This window comes from Danio rerio, chromosome 18 (genome assembly GCF_049306965.1).
Source record: "Danio rerio strain Tuebingen ecotype United States chromosome 18, GRCz12tu, whole genome shotgun sequence".
Taxonomy (NCBI): domain Eukaryota; kingdom Metazoa; phylum Chordata; class Actinopteri; order Cypriniformes; family Danionidae; genus Danio; species Danio rerio.
In genome coordinates this window covers 41911794-41932181 of record NC_133193.1, presented here as the reverse complement: position 1 = coordinate 41932181, position 20388 = coordinate 41911794, and the positions used below count along the sequence as shown (strand labels likewise).

At 34.1% G+C, this 20388-nt stretch overlaps 1 protein-coding gene across 22 annotated transcripts in view; it reads right to left on the bottom strand.

The window, feature by feature from the left end:
- The window catches only part of myo5aa (myosin VAa), a 154671-nt gene that overhangs the window by 44492 nt on the left and 89791 nt on the right, over nt 1–20388 (bottom strand). For 15 of the 22 annotated variants that reach the window (XM_068214929.2, XM_073930023.1, XM_073930022.1 and 12 more), the window contains 8 exons: nt 12030–12188; nt 11835–11932; nt 9890–9976; nt 9696–9804; nt 9340–9551; nt 6725–6881; nt 3189–3428; nt 508–756 (listed from right to left, as the gene is read on the bottom strand). In XM_068214929.2, the coding sequence (XP_068071030.2) occupies nt 508–756; nt 3189–3428; nt 6725–6881; nt 9340–9551; nt 9696–9804; nt 9890–9976; nt 11835–11932; nt 12030–12188 (1311 nt within the window). Of the gene's footprint in view, nt 1–507; nt 757–3188; nt 3429–3563; nt 4516–6724; nt 6882–9339; nt 9552–9695; nt 9805–9889; nt 9977–11834; nt 11933–12029; nt 12189–20388 lie in introns of those variants that run through there. The other 7 variants (XM_073930032.1, XM_073930034.1, XM_073930035.1 and 4 more) reach the window with 1 other exon arrangement.

The following is a 20388-nucleotide window of genomic DNA, read 5'->3' as shown; positions in this document are numbered from 1 at the left end:
CATTCTCCTCTGACCTCAGGCATCAACTAGGCATTTGCTCCAACAGAACTACCGCTTACTGGATTTTTTCTCTTTTCCGTACCATTTCCTGTAAACTCTAGAGATGGTTGTGCATGAAAACCCCAGTAGATCAGCAGTTTCTGAAATACTCGGACCAGCCCGTCTAGTACCAAAAACCATGCCACGTTCAAAGTCACTTATATCACCTTTCCTCACCATTCTGATGCTCAGTTTGAACTGCAGAAGATTGTCTTCACCATGTCTAAATGCATGAGTTGCTGCCATGTGATTGGCTGATTAGAAATTTGCCTTAACAAGTAGTTGGACAGGTGTACCTAATAAAGTGGCCGGTAAGTGTAATCTGCACACTTAGAATCATTTATGCTTATCAAATAGTGAAATATTTGGTAATGCTTAATAGGATTCAGTATTCAGTATAGTTTGCAAACTATATAGTTTGCAAACAGTATAGTTAACAAATTAGATTAGGCACTTAACAGCTTTTACCTTTTCCATCTCGTCCTGGTAGGTCTGAGCCCAGTCCTCAATGGCTTTCTTCTCCTTCTGTGTGTTCTGCAGGTCTTTGCGCAGTCGTTCCAGCTCCTCCAGAAGAGATGTGACTTTGTTGGCGTTGTTTTTGGCGTCCTCCTCTGCTCCCCGCAGACGCGTCACTTCGGCGCGCATACGCTCTGACTCAACAGCATGGCTGGTCTCTAGAGTGTTCAAACGTTCGCTCATGGAACGGTTCTCCTTGTTCTAGAGGAAAAACAAAACAGAAAATCAATTTAGTCATATTTAACATTATAAAGTTACTTTATAACTCCATACATGATCTTATGTAGAGATACAAATTTTCTTTAAAGTGAATTTCCATATTGTTAGTAATATTTTAAGTTCTACTTTATTAGCCATGCATGCTTTTAAATTAAAATCATAATAAATTGTGAGTATCAGATATAATGCATTTTGTTATTTTTAATTGTACTGTACATCACATAAACCAACGTATTATATTTGTTGCACCTCACAAGTACAACAACAGTTTTGTTTAATAAACTACGCATTTAATTATTAACTTCTCAAAAATGATACTGGGAAATCTAAACTGACATCTTACTGGAAATGTAAGAATGTTCAAAGTTTTGCTCAGTTTGGGCTTCTGAATATGTGATTTTGTCCTACAGTATGAGCTCCATAATGTCACTATGGCATAATATATGATAAAAACCAACAACCCCTAAACACATTTTTGAGACTGATGGTATGACTGATTTATTGATTGATTTTGATTTGATTAATTTATTTTGAACAGTATAATACATTTAAAAAAAAATATTCAAAGATAAATACATTTCATCATAATCAACAAAACATCTTCATATGTAAACTCAAAAATAACAATTGATTTTAAACAGATCAAAATGGCACATGATGAAGTACATTATTATTAAGCTTATTAAATTGATTGTTATTGATTGATTGAGGCTTATTAAATTGATTGTTATTGATTGATTGAGGCTTATTAAATTGCTTGTTATTGATTTCTAAGGCTTGAAACTCCAGGGCTGAAAAGGAGTCCCACTCCGGCCCTGGTTATATCTAATGAACGTAAACAGGCTGATGTTGTGCTTTAGTTGCCTAATATGTAAAATATACCCTATCATTCCGTAATATTTATATAAATAATCATTTTAAATGATGCTTATGCATTTATTTTTTTTATTAAACTAGAAACTAAAAAATTGACAATGAAAATATGACAACATAAACTGTTTTTCAGTTTTTCTTTTCAGCCCTGGAGTTTCAAGCCTTAGACCGGCCCACCTCAGTTCAGGACTGACTATATTACAATAAGGTCATTTCTAATTCAGTTTCTAATGACACTATCACGTCTTTTTCAAGAAAACAGCTGCTTTAGAACTTCAAATGTTCAACAACCTTACAGTTTTGTATGTCTTAACAATAAAAATGAAAAAAAAAAAAATTAACTCAGGTGAGGATCGAACACGGTTTGACGGCTGGGCAACCCAAAGTGCTGACCGCTGGACCACAATGGCACTGATATTGATTGTGTGGCCGGAATAATACTTAATCCTCATCATTACCCTGCAGGCTACATTTTACTTATGGGGCTGCGAGACAATAAATAAGAAGAGCGGAGCTGTGGCAAAGTAATGGATAAAAAGAGTGAGGCTATGGTCAAATAAATAAATAAATGAAAAAAAGTGCGACTGCGACTGCTGCTTTCTCCGTTCGCCATGCTGGAGAGGAACAGTATGCGCAAATAGAGTGCAGAGTAAGTGTCCTTGACTACAGCTCTCCTCTGATTGGCTGAAAGGTACGAGTTGCCCTGAGTCTGGCAGGAAAGTCTCAAAAATACACACACACGTATCCAGGGGGAGTCGTACGTGAAAGAGGATTTGCACATTCTCATTCAGGATGAACTCGCAAGTTTTAAACATTCAAAACTTTTTGTACATTTGCAAATGGTGTTTTGCATTTGTGAAACGTATTTTATGAAAATGTATTTTTATTTTGAGCATGTGAAATTTTTTTGTGAATATAAATAAATATTTTAATTACTTTTGAGTCTTATCTGTCTCCATAAAACTGAAACTCCAATTTTTATGCAAACCCTTCCCTCTCTCTCCCCCCCGACACTCCCACCTAAACAGAGCTGGACTCACCCACTTTCTTGAATTGTTTTCTAGAGGTGAGAAAATGCCCAGGCTGAGACAGGAGGGTTTCGTGGCTCTTTAAATATAATTTAATCGCATCATAAATGTGTAATCTTTTATGGTAAATTTATATTTATTTTAATTTCATGCACTGAAGCAGTAATCTCCATGCGTTAAGCAAAGGGCGCAAAAAACTGCACAAAAAATATTTTATATTTCTATTTTTATATATTATTTTAATAAAAATATTTATAAAACAATTAAATACATATACAATATATTTATTTATTTATTTAAAAAGTTTATCATTATTACCGATTTAATCAAATAAATTATTATTAAAGCAACACAATTACACTTGCAAGCACTTTATCCAAAATCTACTCACTATTTTTCAACCTTATAAAAACACTACATTAAAGTTCAAGCATTGTCAGGGATTTCCAGCACCTGCAGGGATGCGCCTGCACCTCATAATGCGCCTCAGCCTCCCAGGGTGAAGTGTCTTACCTGATCGTCTATCCTGCGCTGCAGCTGCATGATCTTGTTCTCCATGCCGATGTTGAGCTTCTTGAAGTGTTCGACCGAGCGTGCTTCGATCTTGAGCTTCTTGAGTTCTCGCTTGGCTCGCATTCGCCGAATGCAGCACTGCAGGTAAACGATGGCTTTGAGCGAGCGCTTGAACCACTGCCGAGCCAGCCAGCCACGCACCATCTTCTGAATAATGACAGCCTTGTGCTCACGCAGCAGCTAAAAAAAACAAACACACAACACAAGATGAATAAAAGACAATGATCAGAAAACATTACCAAAATAGACAAGTGAACAACAGCGATCATCCATTAGTAGTTGAGTGGAATTTTCACTTTTTTTTTTCTTTCACACCTTCTGTCTTTTTAATTTGCAGATATTACACATCCTGCCTGGTAATCTGCTGCTGATCAACAGAGCTCAGACGGAAGAAAAATAGAGGAGAGGGAGACAAGTAAGAGTAATAATACAGCTTCAGCTGCTGTGGTCTGTCAGTGGGACAGTCCCGACACTGGAACAACCTGCTCCCCTGTGAGATCACATGACTAAACACATGAGGTCACCGCCACACTGTTACTTCATCCTCTTTATGGGCTGCAAAATAAACTTACAAACTCCAAACTAGCAACAAGCTAGGATGAACTGGGAAGAATGCACTGAAAAAATTATTCATTGGATTTACTACATTTTTTTAAATGTAAGTGCACTGTAAAAAATGCAAGCGTGCACATAATTCGTTCATGTTGTCCCAACACAAATTCATTATGTTAAATGTAACTAATTTAAGTGTATTGAAAAAAAAATCAAGTTTCACCAAAAAAAAAAAAAAAAAAAAAAAAACTTCATAATTGTTTTGTTTTAGCTCAATTTAAATAAGTAGTTTGAACAAGTGGTACACTTTTTAAAATGTGGTTGCAAACAATTTGTATGGGCTGAATTTACAAATTAGGTTGAACATTACTCAGTTTTATTTGTTTGTTTTAATTCAACCATGTACATTTTATGCTACCACTTACCTTAAAACAATTAGTAAATCCAATGAATCCTTATTTTTTCAGTGTGTGTGTGGGAAGGATGTCAGAATCAGATTGATATTTTTGTTTTAACCCTCCTGTCGACTGTTTGATGAGTTTTTCTAAAATGACCCAACTTTAGAAAAAATATATAATTTTCTTTTTTTTAAAAATATTTTTATGAAGGTTGTACACATTTAGGGTACAACGGTTGTCATATGGGTCAATTTTGACCTGCTTGCTATAAAATACCTTGGTAGCAGGTCAAATCTGACCAAAAGGACAATCGTTTTATAGCTAGCAGGTCAAAATTGACCCAAAGGACAAGGCTCTCTCTCTCTCTCTCTCTCTCTCTCTCAAATTCAAATTCAAAGAGCTTTATTGGCATGACTGTAAAACAAATCACAATGTTGCCAAAGCAATAACAAAATACCGAACATTCATATAGATAAAAGAAATATAAGTAATAATAAACAAACACATATACATATCGTTATATTATACATATATGTTGTCACAATAAACAAGTTAATAAAACTCTCTCTCTCTCTCTCTTTCTCAAAACACACTGTGGTTGAAACAAATTTGGCTATTGTTGCTTATTCAAAATGCAATGCTAATTTATAATTGCATCGCTAGAAAATTAAAATAATATTTGGTGCATATAGTAAATTAAAAAAAAAAAGTCAAGCTTTTTTACTGAATTACCATTTTTATTCAACTTCAAATTAGTTGTTTACTTTGCTAGAAGCTTAAAATATTTTTCTAATAAACTTACATTGTCTTGTTCAACTGAATTGGAAAACTAAAATCAGAAAAAAGCTGGAAAATAATAATTTTTTATGTGAAATCTGCATTAAAGTTCAACATTTTTGATACATATTTTATGTGTCTGAAAAAACCTCTAATGCTCACCAAAGCTGGATTAATTGACCATGAGTTCTATCATTTTATTCTATGAACTATTATCGTAATACTTTAAAGTCACGATTCATGCTATTAACATGAAGTTGTGTATACAGCAGAGTAAATAAGTATTGAACACGTCACCATTTGTCTCAGAAAACACATTTCTAAAGGTGCTGTTGATTTGAAATTTTCACCGGATGTTGATGGCAACCAAAGAAATCCACATACAGTATGCAAAGAAAACAAATCTAATTAGTTTACAAATAAAGTTATGTGTGATAAAATGAAATGACACAGGGAAAAAGTATTGAACACATGAAGAAAGGGAGGTGTAGAAAGGCAGTGTAAAGGCAGGATAAAACCAGAGTGGAGATTTCATCAAGACAATGATCGACAGCCACGGAAACTCTCAAATTCTTTCAGAGAAAGAAAATCAAGCTGTAGAATGGCCCAGCCAATCATGTGATTTGAATCCAATAGAAAATACGAAATAAAGATCAGATTTGATAGACGAGACCCACAGAACCCTCAAGATTTTTATACACTGTTGAAATCTGTGAAAAAAAAAATCACACCTGTGCAATTTGAGTGACTTCATTCTCTATATGAGAGACGTCTTTAAGCTGCCATCACCAAAAAAGCCTTCTTTATAAAGTATTATATACAGTAAATTTCAGTTTTTCAGTACTTTCTTCTTGTGTCATTTCACAGTTATTACACACAACTTATCTTTAAGATTATTTTGAATTTGTTTGTATTTTGTATTGTTGGTGTTTTTACCAAAATTTGGTTAAATTCCATGTCAACAGCTTCTTTATAAATATTATTCTCAGGATAAAACATGATGCTTTCAATAATTATTTCCACTGCTGTAGATTTTGTGTAGGATTAGGGATGTAGAATAAAAATCTTTTTAAAAATCTGTTAATATCACAAAACTAGGCAGATAATAAGCCAGTAGCTAATACAGTGAATTATGACTTAAACGAAAGTCTTATCAGTATTATGAACAATTTCTAAACTTATCATCACATACAATTGAATTTAAGCATCTTTAGTGTCATGTGATCCTGTAGAAATCATTCTAATTGGCCATTTTAGTGATCAAGAATGATTTTTCATTATTAATGACATTGAAAACTGTTTTGCTGCTTAATAAAAAAAAAAACATTAATTTCCAGATTATTTTGATTAACAGAAAGTTTAAAACAAGCGTATTACTTCTGTAACTGTCTTTACTCTCAATTTTACCCAACTTTGCTCAATAAAACTGTACTGATTTGAGCTGTAGTCTAAGTTCTGTTTAGAAACATTCGCTTAGAAACTGTAACTGTACCTTTAACACCATTCAATTCTCTAGCTGTGTAAATAACAGCTTTCAGTGCTCATGTGTCAAATGCCTGAAATAATACTCTGGTTTCTAGTGTGTTAATTATAAACCACCCTGCCAGCATCATACATTACCTTGATGTGCATTAACATACAAACAGCATAAGTATCTGTTACTGGAAAAACAAATAGGAGCAGTGTGCTTGTGACTGACTCTGACTGATTGATGAAATTGAGAGAGTGTATTAGAGATTTGCTCCTCACCGCTTTGTACAGCTGTCTGGCCATATACGCTCTGAGGATGCACTGCATGGCCAGCGCGGCAGCCTGCTTGCGTTTGTAACACGTTTTCTGGATGTACATGCGCTGGTACTTCTGAATAATGATCGCAGCACGTGTGCGACGCAGGAATTTGGCAAGACTGTGAAGAAAGGAAGAACAACACAGACGTAAATGTATACTCATTTCTTTATCTCAATCTTATATTATATTATTATAGGTGTTATAAGACATTACAGGTGTTATAAGACATTCATTAGCCATTATTATTAAAGCTTACAAATTTGGTAATGACTTTTGACTGCATTATGAGGAAATTGGTCTCAAATTATTCCTTGGATCATGCCGACAACACAGATACCAATTACAGTGCATCCGAAAGGTATTTATAGCGCTTCACTCTTTCCACAGTTTCTTATGTTACAGCCTTATTCCAAAAATGGATTCAATTCATTTATTTCTTCAAAACTCTACACACAATACCCCATAATGACAATGTGAAAAAATAGTTTTTTAAATTGTTGCAATTTTTTTTTTTAAATCCTGAAAATTCACAAGTACATAAGTATTCACAGCCTTTGCTCAATATTTGTTTATGCACCTTTGGCAGCGATTACAGTCTCAAGTCTTTTTGAATATAATGCCACAAGCTTGGCCCACCTGTCTTTGTGAATTTGTGCCCATTCCTCTTTGCAGTACCTTTCTATCTCTATCAGGTTGGATGGCAAGCGACAGTGTACAGCCATTTTCCGATCTCTCCAGAGATGTTCAATAGGATTTAGGTGTGGGCTCTGGCTGGGCCACTCAAGGACATTCACCAAGTTGTTTTGAAGCCAACTCTGGAGAACTATGAAGCAGATTTTCATTCAGGATGTCTCATTGCTGCATTCATCTTTCCCTCTATCCTGATTAGTCTTCCAGTTCCTGCTGCTGAAAAACATCCCCACAGCATGATGCTGCCACCACCATGCTTCACTGTAGGGATGGTATTAGCCTGGTGATGAGTGGTGCCTGGTTTTCTCGAAACGTAACGCCTGGCATTCACTCTAGAGAGTTAAATTTTAGTCTCATCTGACCAGAGAATTTTGTTTCCTGTGGTCTGAGAGTCCTTCAGATGCCTTTTGGCAATTTCCAGGTGGGGCGTGGCATCCGTCTGGCCACTCTACCATACAGGCCTGATTGGTGGATTGCTGCACAGATGATTGTCCTTCGGTAAGGTTCTCTTCTCTCCATGGAAGAATGCTGTAGCTCAGACAGAGTGACCATCGGATTACGGGTCATCTCCCTGACTAAGGCCCTTCTTACCTGATCACTCAGCTTAGATGGCCGGCCAGCTATAGGAAGAGTTCTGGTGGTTCCAAACATCTTCCACTTATGGATGATGGAGGCCACTGCGCTCATTGGAACATTCAGAGCAGCAGCAGAAAAATTTTTTGAAACCTTTGTCTTCATGCTTGGTTTGTGCTTTGGCATGCACTGTCAAGCCTGGGAGCTTATATGGACAGGTGTATGCCTTTTCAAATCATGTCCAATCAACTGAATTTACCACAGGTGAACTCCAAATAAGCTGCTAAAACATCTCAAGAATGATCAGTGGAAACAGAATGTACCTGAGCTTAGTTTAGAGCTTCATGTCAAAGGCTGTGAATACTTATGTACATGTGATGTTTCAGGTTTTTTTAATTTTTTTTAAAAAATTGCGACAATTTCAAAAAATCTTTTTTCACATTGTGTATTGTGTGTAAACTGTGGAGGAAATAAATGAATTTAATCCATTTTGGAATAAGGCAGTTACATAAAAAATATGGAAATTGAAGTAATATGAAATTTTTCCGAATGCACTGTATGCCGTAATCTGCCAAACTTCCTGTCCGCCATGTTGATTTAGTTCAAAACATTCTTTTTTAACTCCTCCAAGACCGTTGGTCCAATTTTGACCAAATTTGACTTGGATCATCGTCAGACCATGTAGAGTAAAAGGCATTGAATTCATGTGGATAGATAAAACTGTTGTCATTTAGCATATGCAAAAACTTGATGTAATGCTGCCAGATGACATCACAGGCTGAATCACTGCAATGGTTTGAAGTAATGAAACCAAACTTAAAGTGTGTGATCTAGACCTGACATTGACCAAACTACATCAGTTTGAGCCGCCTTCGGGGTATAATTGACAAACAATTAAATTCTATCAGTGGACATCATACAAATTTTATCAACTGACTTTTGAATAGTGTTTTGTTTATTGTCGTAAGACTTGTCTTCCTAGATTCTTTGGATCATGCAAAGAACATTGGTATAATTAATTCCCTAACTGACACAACTTCCTGTCCACCATCTTGAATTAGTTTGAATATCTGTTGTTTTGAACTCTCCATAGATCATCAGCCCAATTTCCAACAAATTTGGCACAGAACATGCTGCTAAAAAGTTATATATTTTTCCAGTTGCTCTGTAGCTTGTTGCTGTGCTTGTTTATGATGTGGCCACTTGGCTGCTTGTCCCCGATAATTACTGCTTGCAGCTATATTTTTAAATGGTTCTGCTTTTCAGAAATGTAGTCTGGCTACGCCCACTATGCACTAGTCCCCTTCCCTCACCAGCGGGCCTGGTATCCACGGACGAATCTCTGGATAGTCGTGGCAGCATGCTTCATACGCAGGTACTTCTTGCGTGCCAGCCAGCAGCGGATGGTCTTCTGGATGCGGATACAGGCAGCGCGCAGCTTATCAGCACGCAGTTTCTCCAGGTATGCAACCTGACCTGCGCGGAAAAAAATCTTGGTCTTTCCAAACTGGTACTTATCTGGATCCTATCAAGAGGAAAGAAAAAAAAGACACAAATAAGACTGCTGTTAATGTTGCAATCATACTGAGTGTTTTAAAGCTACTTTACAGCATTATGCTCTTTGTATTGAGTTCACCCATATAGACTAGTATCAGTCTCCAACTTGTACCTGCACCAGTTTCTCCAGAACATTCTTACAGGTCATCTTCTTGTCCGTCAGAACATCTTTTTGTTTCATCAGTACACGATACCTGCTAAAGAACTCTTGATACGTCCACCTGACGAACGAAAGCAGTTGCACAAATGGTCAGAAAGTGTGACAAAAGGAATTGAGGTAGGGTTATGTATAGTTCTTCAGTGTACCTCGATGGGAAACCAGCTGCAGAGATGCGGATTGTTTCCAAAACTCCACAAGCACGCAGTTGCTGCACTGCCCTCTTGGGGTCAAACCTGGTAATAGCAAAATATTTACAAGTCTAGCAACACTGTGATCCTGTAGTCACCAATAGTTGTGAAAAATATACCGCATTCAAAATTAGTCTTGGCTAAACTAGATAACATTTTGGTGCATGATTGAAAAAAAAAAAAATATATATATATATATTACCAGCTAATACTTTACAAGGTTTTTATATAAGATGCCAAAGATTTCAAATGTTTTATTGAACTTATTCTTTGATGTGGACATGCGGGAAGTTTTTTGTGATTGTTTTAGAACTTCTGATTCAGTTGCCAATGGGAGAAATGACTAGGAATGATAAACGTCAAGAACTGTGAAACTGCTTGCTCTACAAACAAGTGTATTCATGACACTACAAACAAAGCAGAATAATAGGAAAACATCAGTTTGCAACAACAAGCAGAATAACAAGCAGTTTTTAACGTCTAAAAATGAATAGTAGTGAATGAGACAGGAAGTCTCAAGCTAAAAAAAAAATCTAATGACTGAACAAGCCCGTTTTCAAAGAATAAGGTGAATCGAACAGCAAAGAACTAGACTAACTAGTTTCTATAAACTTGGAAACATTCAAGATTATCATGTTTCTTGTGTGCTTTGAACAGTCCTTCCAGAATTTTGTGGTTCTTGAGAACAAAAATAAATAAATAAATAAACAATGCTGGTGTAAATAAAATAATTGAAGCAAATAATGCCATATATTTTGAGAAAAACATTGATATTTTAAAAATGAATATTTATATTTATTTCTCAGTGACTATAGGTAATATTTCGTGCATTTGAACAAAACAGATTAATTTAAGGGATATATTTATCAAAATAATATTTTAGTCACTGTACATCTTTAGAAATGGAGAGATAATACATTTAAACAATGCAAAATATCATAAAAAAATCACAAACTACAAAATTTCAACAGAATTTATACATATATATATATATATATATATATATATATATATATATATATATATATATATATATATATATATATATATATATATATATACACACACACACATACATACAGTATGTATATATATTTATACTGTATGTATGTGTGTATATATATATATATATATACAGTACATACTGTATGTATGTGTATATATATATATTGATGTTAGATGTTTCTCTTGATTCTTGCTCTTTAATAAAATCCTTGATTAATACATTTTCCTAAAACTAATAATTTTTGGATCGTAATCGCTAATCATTCTTTAAGATTAGCTCCAGATTTGAGATCTAATGTACAATATATGCACAAATGTATTATTGTATAGAATTATATAGAAAATATTCATTTGTTTATATTACATATGTGCAATATATTATATCCCTGCAAAATCCTGGACGGACTGTTTAAAGATCTTAAATTGAATGAATCTGATCACAAATAAAAACGTTTTGTTGCAAAAAAAAAAATTATCAATTCAGTCAAATCTGCTAACACTCATGCATAGAAAATTATGCAATTTCTGCGAGCTCAACTTCAATGATGCTTTCTACTTCAAGTTGTTCGTTTACATAAAATCCCACTTACATGAAATAAACATATGTGTCAGCTGTGGTCACTGTTAGATAAATATCTTAACAAAAACACTTTTAAAATAAACAACCTCCTTTTTTGTAGCCACAAACCTACTTAATTTCTAAATTATTCTTAATTTAATTCATTTCTTACATATTCTTAATTTATTTAAAATAGTTCTTAATTTTCTATGTTCTGTATACTTTATTCTGTACCATACTAGAAAGCTGACTATTCTGAATCCAAATATATAAGCAGGAGTATGCTTAAAAATATGAAAACGGCTAGCTATAGTGGGAAAACAGAGCACAATAACATACGTGAAGGCATGTTTGTAATCGTTGGGTTTAATGCATCGAACATAATGAGGTGTAGTGGCATTCAGTGTCTCCATCAGCAGCTGCAGAGAGTTCCGGAACTGCAAAAAGAAAGAAAGAGAGAGAAATGAAGCTACTGTCCAATAAAATACAACTTTCAGATATTCAGCACAAGCCGTAAGAGGAACGCCTTTGCACCTGCAGTCCGACTGTCTTCTTGTGTTCTTTGCTGGCTTGGCTGGATTTGCCCTTGTCTGGTTTGACACTGAGGCGAGTGCGTCCTCCAGGGCCAGGGGCAGCACCGGTGGGACTTGTGGCTTTCTCCTCATCATGGAACAGCTCCACTAGCAGGTCAAACTGGAAATTACAGCAATAACGGAATTAACACAAGCCATGAGGCAGCAGGATGGGCAGATATACCTAGATCATCTAGATGCACTTTTTTTTTTTTACTTAAGCCCAAAGCATACTTTGTTTTTATGTGCATGTTTGTGTTCATAAACAGTAAAATGCAGAGCCTTTCAAAGCCTATATTGTTATTTGAAGGCATGCATGACTATCCAGGAATATAGTTTAAAAAGATTTACCGTAGTCCGTTCTTCTTTTACCTCCAAAAGTTAATAGAATTATTATTAATAATAATGTCAATGTGGTTGTTTAAAATAGAGCGGCAGATAAATGTTCACTTTATATTATATTTTCTATTCTGTAAATAAAGAAAAAATAATTAGTCCTTCTTGAAATTGTGATTCATTTTCAGATATTTCCCAAGTGAGGTTTAATAAACATGCATTTTTTAACATGTTTAATTACAATAACACATTTTAATAACCAATTACTTTTGAATTTGACCTTGATGAGGATACATATTTTACCAGTAATTTTACAAGGTACTTGTATTTAACTTTAAAGGCTTAACTGTGTTAATTGTGTTAAAGTAAGGTAGATTAGGCGAATCACAAGTGGTTTGTTCTGTAGTCAATCAAAAAAAAAATCTTCAAGGGAATAATAATAATAATAATAATAATAATTTTTTGACTTTCAATTAAAAAAAAAAACAAATAAAATCTTTAATTCCAGCTAAACTAAAAGAAAAAAGACTTACATAAAAATTATAATAGTAAACACTTCAAAAATATGTAAAACTCTGTTGAAACTTAACTTGGAAAATATAAAAAAAAAAAAAAAAATTTCAACAAAGGGGAATTGAAATTTTTTTTAAAACTTGTTTTGGCCTTCTAACACTTGCATATATACTTACCTTTATACGTATATACATACGAAAAGATGAATTATAGAAACAAAATTATTCTTCTATTGCATTAAAACTCACTTTTGGCAATAAAACAATTCATTTTATGAAAATAAACACAAAAGAAACAAAAGCTTATTTTGAGGGGATTTTTTGAGTGAATCTTTTAACATAATAATGGCAATAATAACTAACCATATGCACATATTTGGAAAAATTGGGTATGTGCATTATGTACTGATGACACAACATGTATTCAAATGAAAATTGATCAATACTTTGGGCTTAAGAAATGCAAAGTTCTTAGAAAAAAAGGTAATTAATTAAACCTAATGTAATTTTACAGAAATATACATGTTAGCGAAGCTACATCTAAATTCAGTCCTCACTCCTATTATAAGCACTTGATCCTGTTCTGAACATGTAATTCTTTGCAGGAGTGACAACCACATTCTACTAAAGCAATAAAGCCACAAGAAGCACTGATTATAAAACAACCAAGATGAGTTGTTCAAAGAAAAAGAGAAAGATTGACATATATATAAATTCACTGTAAACCATGGATTCACAGGAAATATTAAATTCATAATACATTAACTCCAATTAACTGGGGGGATTTCATAAGATAAAACATGCAACAACAGATAAACTAATCTAATGTTAAAGTTGTGTGTGCATAGAATGTTTTAAAATGCATTTGATTGTGGCTCATCAATAATAAATCAAAGACTGGTTTATCCATTTAAAAATATTCACATAGTAAGCAAAGAATTTTGATCATCAAAACAAGCAACTCATTATACAGTAGGACAGTAATGAACACTAAAGTCCATGTACTCTGATGATGTCCCGAGTCTCGTTTAAAACTGATCGCATGAATTCTAAAGGACTCTGTACTAAGCAGCATGCAGACTAAGCAAAATAGTAGTCCTTATGAGACGAAAACAGTCTAAACATCAAACCACTCACTACAAACAAACTCTGTATTGTTATGTCATCTCGGTGCCTTTTACGTTATACGTTACGTTTTTTTTTTTTTTTTTTTTTGTATGCAGCATGTCTTTGTTCACCAGAAATGTCAAAATTCTGTTATCATTTATTCTCCTTCACAATGTTTTAAACCAGTATGCTCTCAGTTTTCAGTGTTTCACATTCTAACATTGCGTTTTGGCATCTTTTCCTTCACAAATGCATCAATCAAACTAAACGCTTGAAACTATTTAAATAAATTATAAATTATAAATTATATATATATATATATATATATATATATATATGGGCAATATCACACTCCTAGCAGTGTGATATGGCTGTATATTGGCACTAAATACAGCCATATCACACTGCCACAAGTGTGATATTGAGTTTATACAACAGTTTGACTGCATAATTGTGTATATAAAAACTAAATCAAACATGGAGAGTCTCAAAAACCCTTTTGTATGAGAAGCTACTTTCTTCTGCCTTGGATTCAAATCATAAGCTGACAGTTAAACAGTTGAGCAAGCTTCTTTTAAACTTTAGATCTGTAATGTCTGCTTTTTGCTGGCTGTATGTGGGCGGAGTAATACACAAAGGGTAAAGAGGCTGTACGGGATATTGCCGCTATCAGCCAATCAGATTCAAGAACCAGACAGAACTGTATATATATATATATATTGTCCAATCTACACTCCTCCAGCTTTTTTGACACATAAAAAAATAACATTTTGGAAAAGCCAAAGCCCCAATTTAGTTTTAAAACACAATGTTACATTTCAGTATAGATGAAATGTATAGTATAGTCCACACGAACATGAGTATTCTCAAAACCACACTTTTCACTTTTTTTAACATGGTTTTGCTGTTTGTCTACACAAGAACAGAGTATCTGATGACTAAAACTAAAAACTTTCTGAAAATTCCAGCCAGGGTGAAAATTTTCACTTCATGTTTTTGCTTCAAGACGTCAACGTGCGCTATGTTTTCTCCTTTCTGATTGGCCAACATGGCTGAGTTCACACCAAACATGCCAATATTACCCGTTTGTGGTCAACGTATGTTTGTTCCACATTTTACGACCGCTGGAGAGTATTCCACCTCTGTTGTGTTTGCATTGAAAAACATGGAAAACTGCCTTCATAAATATAGCACTTTAAGTGTGGACATGGCCTTAACTGTTTGCTTTTTTTACTTTTTACTATAAACTGAGAATGAATAAAAATTGTCAGAATCTTCATTTCTGGGTGAACAGTCCCTTTAAGAGCATTAATGTCTGTTTAATCTAAACAGATGCGTCGTTCTATCCAAGCAGCCGAGTTTGTTTGTATGGAGTGTGGGCTCTAGAGCTGAAGCCAGTTTATTTTCCTACAGAATCAATGCAGTGTTCAATAAGATTCTGTCCTGCACTGCAGAAAGCAACAGACTCAACATGCTGACACACACGCGCACACTCACACACTTGTTAACATGCATTCCATCTTAGTATTTGTAGCTACTGAAAAACTATGATATTAGATAGATTATAGCGCTAAAGAGTGCATTTATAGGCTTTTTTTTTTTTTATAGAGTTTTACCTTCTGCAGGGGTACAGGTTGTCATGTTCACATACAACACATAGACAACATGACATGATGAGAAAACAGAAACAGAATTAACAAAAGCAGAAAATACAGATACATAAGACAGATGTAGTGTACTTGAACAGCGAAGCAGCTCAGACACCAGCTTGGAAACATAATGTTGACTTGACAAATCCAGTATGCTTAAATGAAAAAAAATATATAAATAATAATAATAGATTATCTATATTTTCTAAATCCCAAAACCTGAGAATACAATGTGCATGCAATGTGAAATCCCTCTTAAAAGCAAGGTTTAACCAAAAACAAGGTTGCTGTTAATTTAATCACACTCAGGCTATTTAAAATATACACTACCTGACAAAAGTCTTGTCGCCTATCCAAGTTTTAGAAACAACAAATAATAACTTGACTTCTAGTTGATCATTTGATATGAAAAGTGGCTTATATAAAAGGCATAGGCCTCTAGATTACACTTATTTTACCATTATAAAATATGATCATGCCTTGTTTTTATAATTATTTAATTAGGACAGTAAGGTCTGACTTTACTGTTGTCACAACATAAATAATGTACAGTATAGAATATGTCATGGTGCAATGGAAATCGAATGAGTATTGTGTATGACTCCCATAAGCTTGGACGATCCATGCATCTCTGCTCAAATAACTTATTAATAATAAAGTCATCTGAAATGGTAAAGAACGCATTCTTGCAGGACTCCCAGAGATCATCAAGATTTTTTGGATTCGTCTTCAATGCCTCCTTCATCTTACCCCAGACATGTTCAATAATGTTCATATAACTGGTGACTGGGCTGGCCAATCCTGAAGCACACTGACCTTCCAAATGGTCAACTAGAAGTCAAATTATTTGTAGCTCCTACAACTGGGATCGATGACAAGATTTTTGTCAGGTAGTGTAGGTCCCTTTTTTTCCAGAAGAACATTAAAGAAGGTTTTTATATGAAACTGCAATTTTGGTGTTTTATGCTATGTAAGTTATGGCAAAATAAAATTAATACTGGTGACTTTTGACCAGTTACTGCAGTCGTATGAAGTGAAACAACCGAAACATTATTTTTGATATATCACAACAGCTTAAGTTACAGTTACAGTACATACTGGCATATACCGTTGAAGTCAGAATTATTAGCCCCCTTTTGATTTTTTTTTTTTTTTTTGTCTTTTTAAAAAATTTCCTAAACTATGTTTAACAGAGGAAGGACATTTTCACAGTATGTCTGATAACATTTTTTCTTCTGGAAAAAGTTTTATTTGTTTTATTTCGGCTAGAATAAAAACAGTTTTTAATTTTTTTAAAGCAATTTTAAGGACAAATGCCCCTTTAAGCTATATTCCGAACCCCTCCCCGACAGCCTACAGAACAAACCAATGTTATACAATACCTTGCTTAATTACCCTAAACTGCATAGTTACCCTAATTAACCTAGTTAAGCCTTTAAATGTCACTTTAATCTGTATAGAAGTGTCTGGTAAAATATCGAGTCAAATATTATTTACTGTCATCATGGCAAAGATAAAATAAATCAGTTATTAGACATAAGTTATATAAACTATTATGTTTATAAATGTGCTGAAACAATCTTCTCTCCGTTAAACAGAAATTAGGGAAAAAATAAAAAGGGGTGCTAATAATTCAGGAGGGCTAATAATTCTGACTTCTTTAGGAATCACATATGATCACATAAAATATTTTCTTCATGCTTTATTGAAAAAAAAGTAGTGTACATCAGCTAACAGCTATTTTTTGTTCTGTTGAACAACTTTTCTGCACATGTACAGAAAAAAACAACACAGATTTGTCAAGACAACATCATATTGTCTTTTAAAGAACACATTTATTATCTTCAGATTCAACTCTTCAGATGTTTTCATTATTTTTACCTGGTGTCTGGCTTAAAATCCATATGAAAACATAAATGTGTACATGGTAGATGAAGTAAGCAAACACACTCATGGTAATATTAACTGATGATCAATGATATGAATGGGAAGCAAAAATGAATAGGGTAAATGAGTGAAGGATTTGGATTAACCACTAACAAACTGATGTGGATAAGCACCAGAGAGCCGAGCCTATTACTGATATGGATTGTTAATAACATTTGAAACAACATTAGACTTAAAGACTAATTCTGCCAATCAAATTAAGTTTAAGGCATTATTATTATTATTATTTTTCAGTCTGGATTAGTATGCCATGTGTTTGCTCTTACCGCACACATTTACTGTCTCACGCTGAGGAGAGAAAGCATTAGAAAGCATTCAAGAACCCCCAGAAGAAAATTATTATTATTATTATTTACAAAGAATCAAACTTCCAGGTTTACTTACATTTTCGTAATCAACATTTTAATGTATACATTTAAAAGTTCAACTTTTGTATTCAATTCTAGTGGTGTAACGGATCACAAATCTCAAGGTGCGGATCACATTATGTTTTTTTATTAATGGATCAGATTATTTTTCGGATCAGCCAAAAAGGACAGGAGAAAAATGTAATTTGTTTTCCATTTATTACAAAAACAGTACTACAAGACACTTTTGGTTTGAACAAACAGAACTTAGAACCTGTCGTTTTATTAAAAACACAATGAAGACATAATCAGCTGAATAAAAATAAATTGTTAAAAAACTACTACTGTTGCTGATAATGTATAAATCTAACATCATAATTTGTACATATTTAATTTTAGTCTCATAATCAATAAATGATTCAGTTATTCACTCATAAAACTTAATTTTTCATTGTTATTTGGATGATTTTTGAAGAATGATTCAGAGGTTTATTTTTGACGGCCACCTATTGGTTAAATAATGTAATTGCTGCCTACAACTTTCATTTTTGGGCGTTGTTAAATGCATATGATGGTGATTTTAATCTTTACCATAAACATCAGTGCTTTTATTTAAACTATTAACTGTTATCCCAGCACTTCCGTGTTATTTGACTGTTTGTAAGCTAAAGACTGAGGGCCCTATCATACACCCGGCGCAATGTGGCGCAAGGCGTGACGCAATTGTTACTTGCTACTTTTAGCTCGGCGCAAGGGTCATTTTGAGGTGTTGCTCCACGCTTTTTGAATAGCAAATGCATTTGTGCTCATATGTGCGCCCATAGGTCTGGTCTAAAAAAGCAGGCGTGTTTTGGTACATTGCTGGCGCGTTGCTATTTTGAGAAACTGTAATAGTCTGTTCTTTAGACTAGAACAAACCTGGTCTAAAGTCCGGCGCAGAGCACGTTAGTTGTGCGCCTCGCTTGCACAATGCTTAATACACACAAGATGTAGAGCAATACGCAAATATCTTTACTTATGAAAAAGAATTAAAATATTAAAGATATTTTTAAATTTGCTTTTGTATAATGTTATTATTATTAGCAGTATTATTTATTATATCCATATTTATATTTGTTTTATTAAAAACAAACTTAGACTTGCCCACCAGTCAGGTTTTAGACCATATGGGGCACAGCAGGTGTATTTGGAAATAACTATAGCAATTTTAAGGACAAAAGGCCCTTTAAGCTATATCTCAGCCCCACCCCCCCACCCCCGACAGCCTACAGAACAAACCAATGTTATACAATAACTTGCTTAATTATCCTAACCTGCATAGTTACCCTAATTAACCTAGTTAAGCCTTTAACTAGTATTTTGACCACCCTTCGTTATTATTGTTCATTTATTCGTTTGCTGGAAATTAGAACTGACTTTAAAAATAGTTTTGAAACAAATCTTTGCGCTTAACAAATGAAATTAATTAATTATAGGCTAATTGCGTAAAGGTTTCCCTATCCACGAGAGCAAAAGTGAAAGTGAACTTACTTTACGTCCTGTAAATATAGCAAATGCGCTTATGGCGCGACACAAGGCTCTTAAAGGGAATGGGAGATGAGACTCTGATTGGTTTATTCTCAAAACACACCTATAACTCATTAAGAAAATAAACTCAACCCTTTTAGGGCAGATTTTCCCGTCCTCATATTAGCACATATGGATTCTGACACTCCCTGAATGCGTCTGCGCCCTGCGCCCTCCGTCTTGCGCATGGACCGTCAAAATAGAGCCCTGAATCTTTTTCTTAATTTTTGCGTTTTCAGATTTGAATGCAGCGATTCGAAGGATTAATAAACATATGCAAATCCCCATCCTTTATAATTTATTATGCATAGGTGTTGAGATCCTGATCATTTAATGATTAATCGTGCAGCTTACAGTGAATGCATTAATGCAGGCTAAACAAGTAGCATCAGAAAACACCTTTAATAACTTAGGAACCCACCACATCCAGAATAACCTACCACAACTTCTTCCGTCATAATTATACTTTACAGAATAGCCTAAATGCTTTTATACATCATCCTTACAAATTTAGTATTAAACTACAAGGGGAAAAAAGTAATAAGCCGCAGGACACCTGTGTTCCAAACTGCGAGTTGTGATCCATATGAATTGCGGATGAACAGTGATCCGTTACACCTCTATAAGGTACTAGTACCAAATAATAAATCCTAGCATATATATTACTAGTATTTCATAAATGAGTATTTAATATACAAGAACATGTTTCTTTTAAAAATGCCTAAACTATAAACACTTGTAGTCAATGAATAAGTATAGAAATTATCGAAATAGATAAACACAAATACTACTACTGAGTCTTACAGATGAAATGCTTAAGTGGCTTGCCATAGCACTCTACCTTTGCCTGCCTTGTG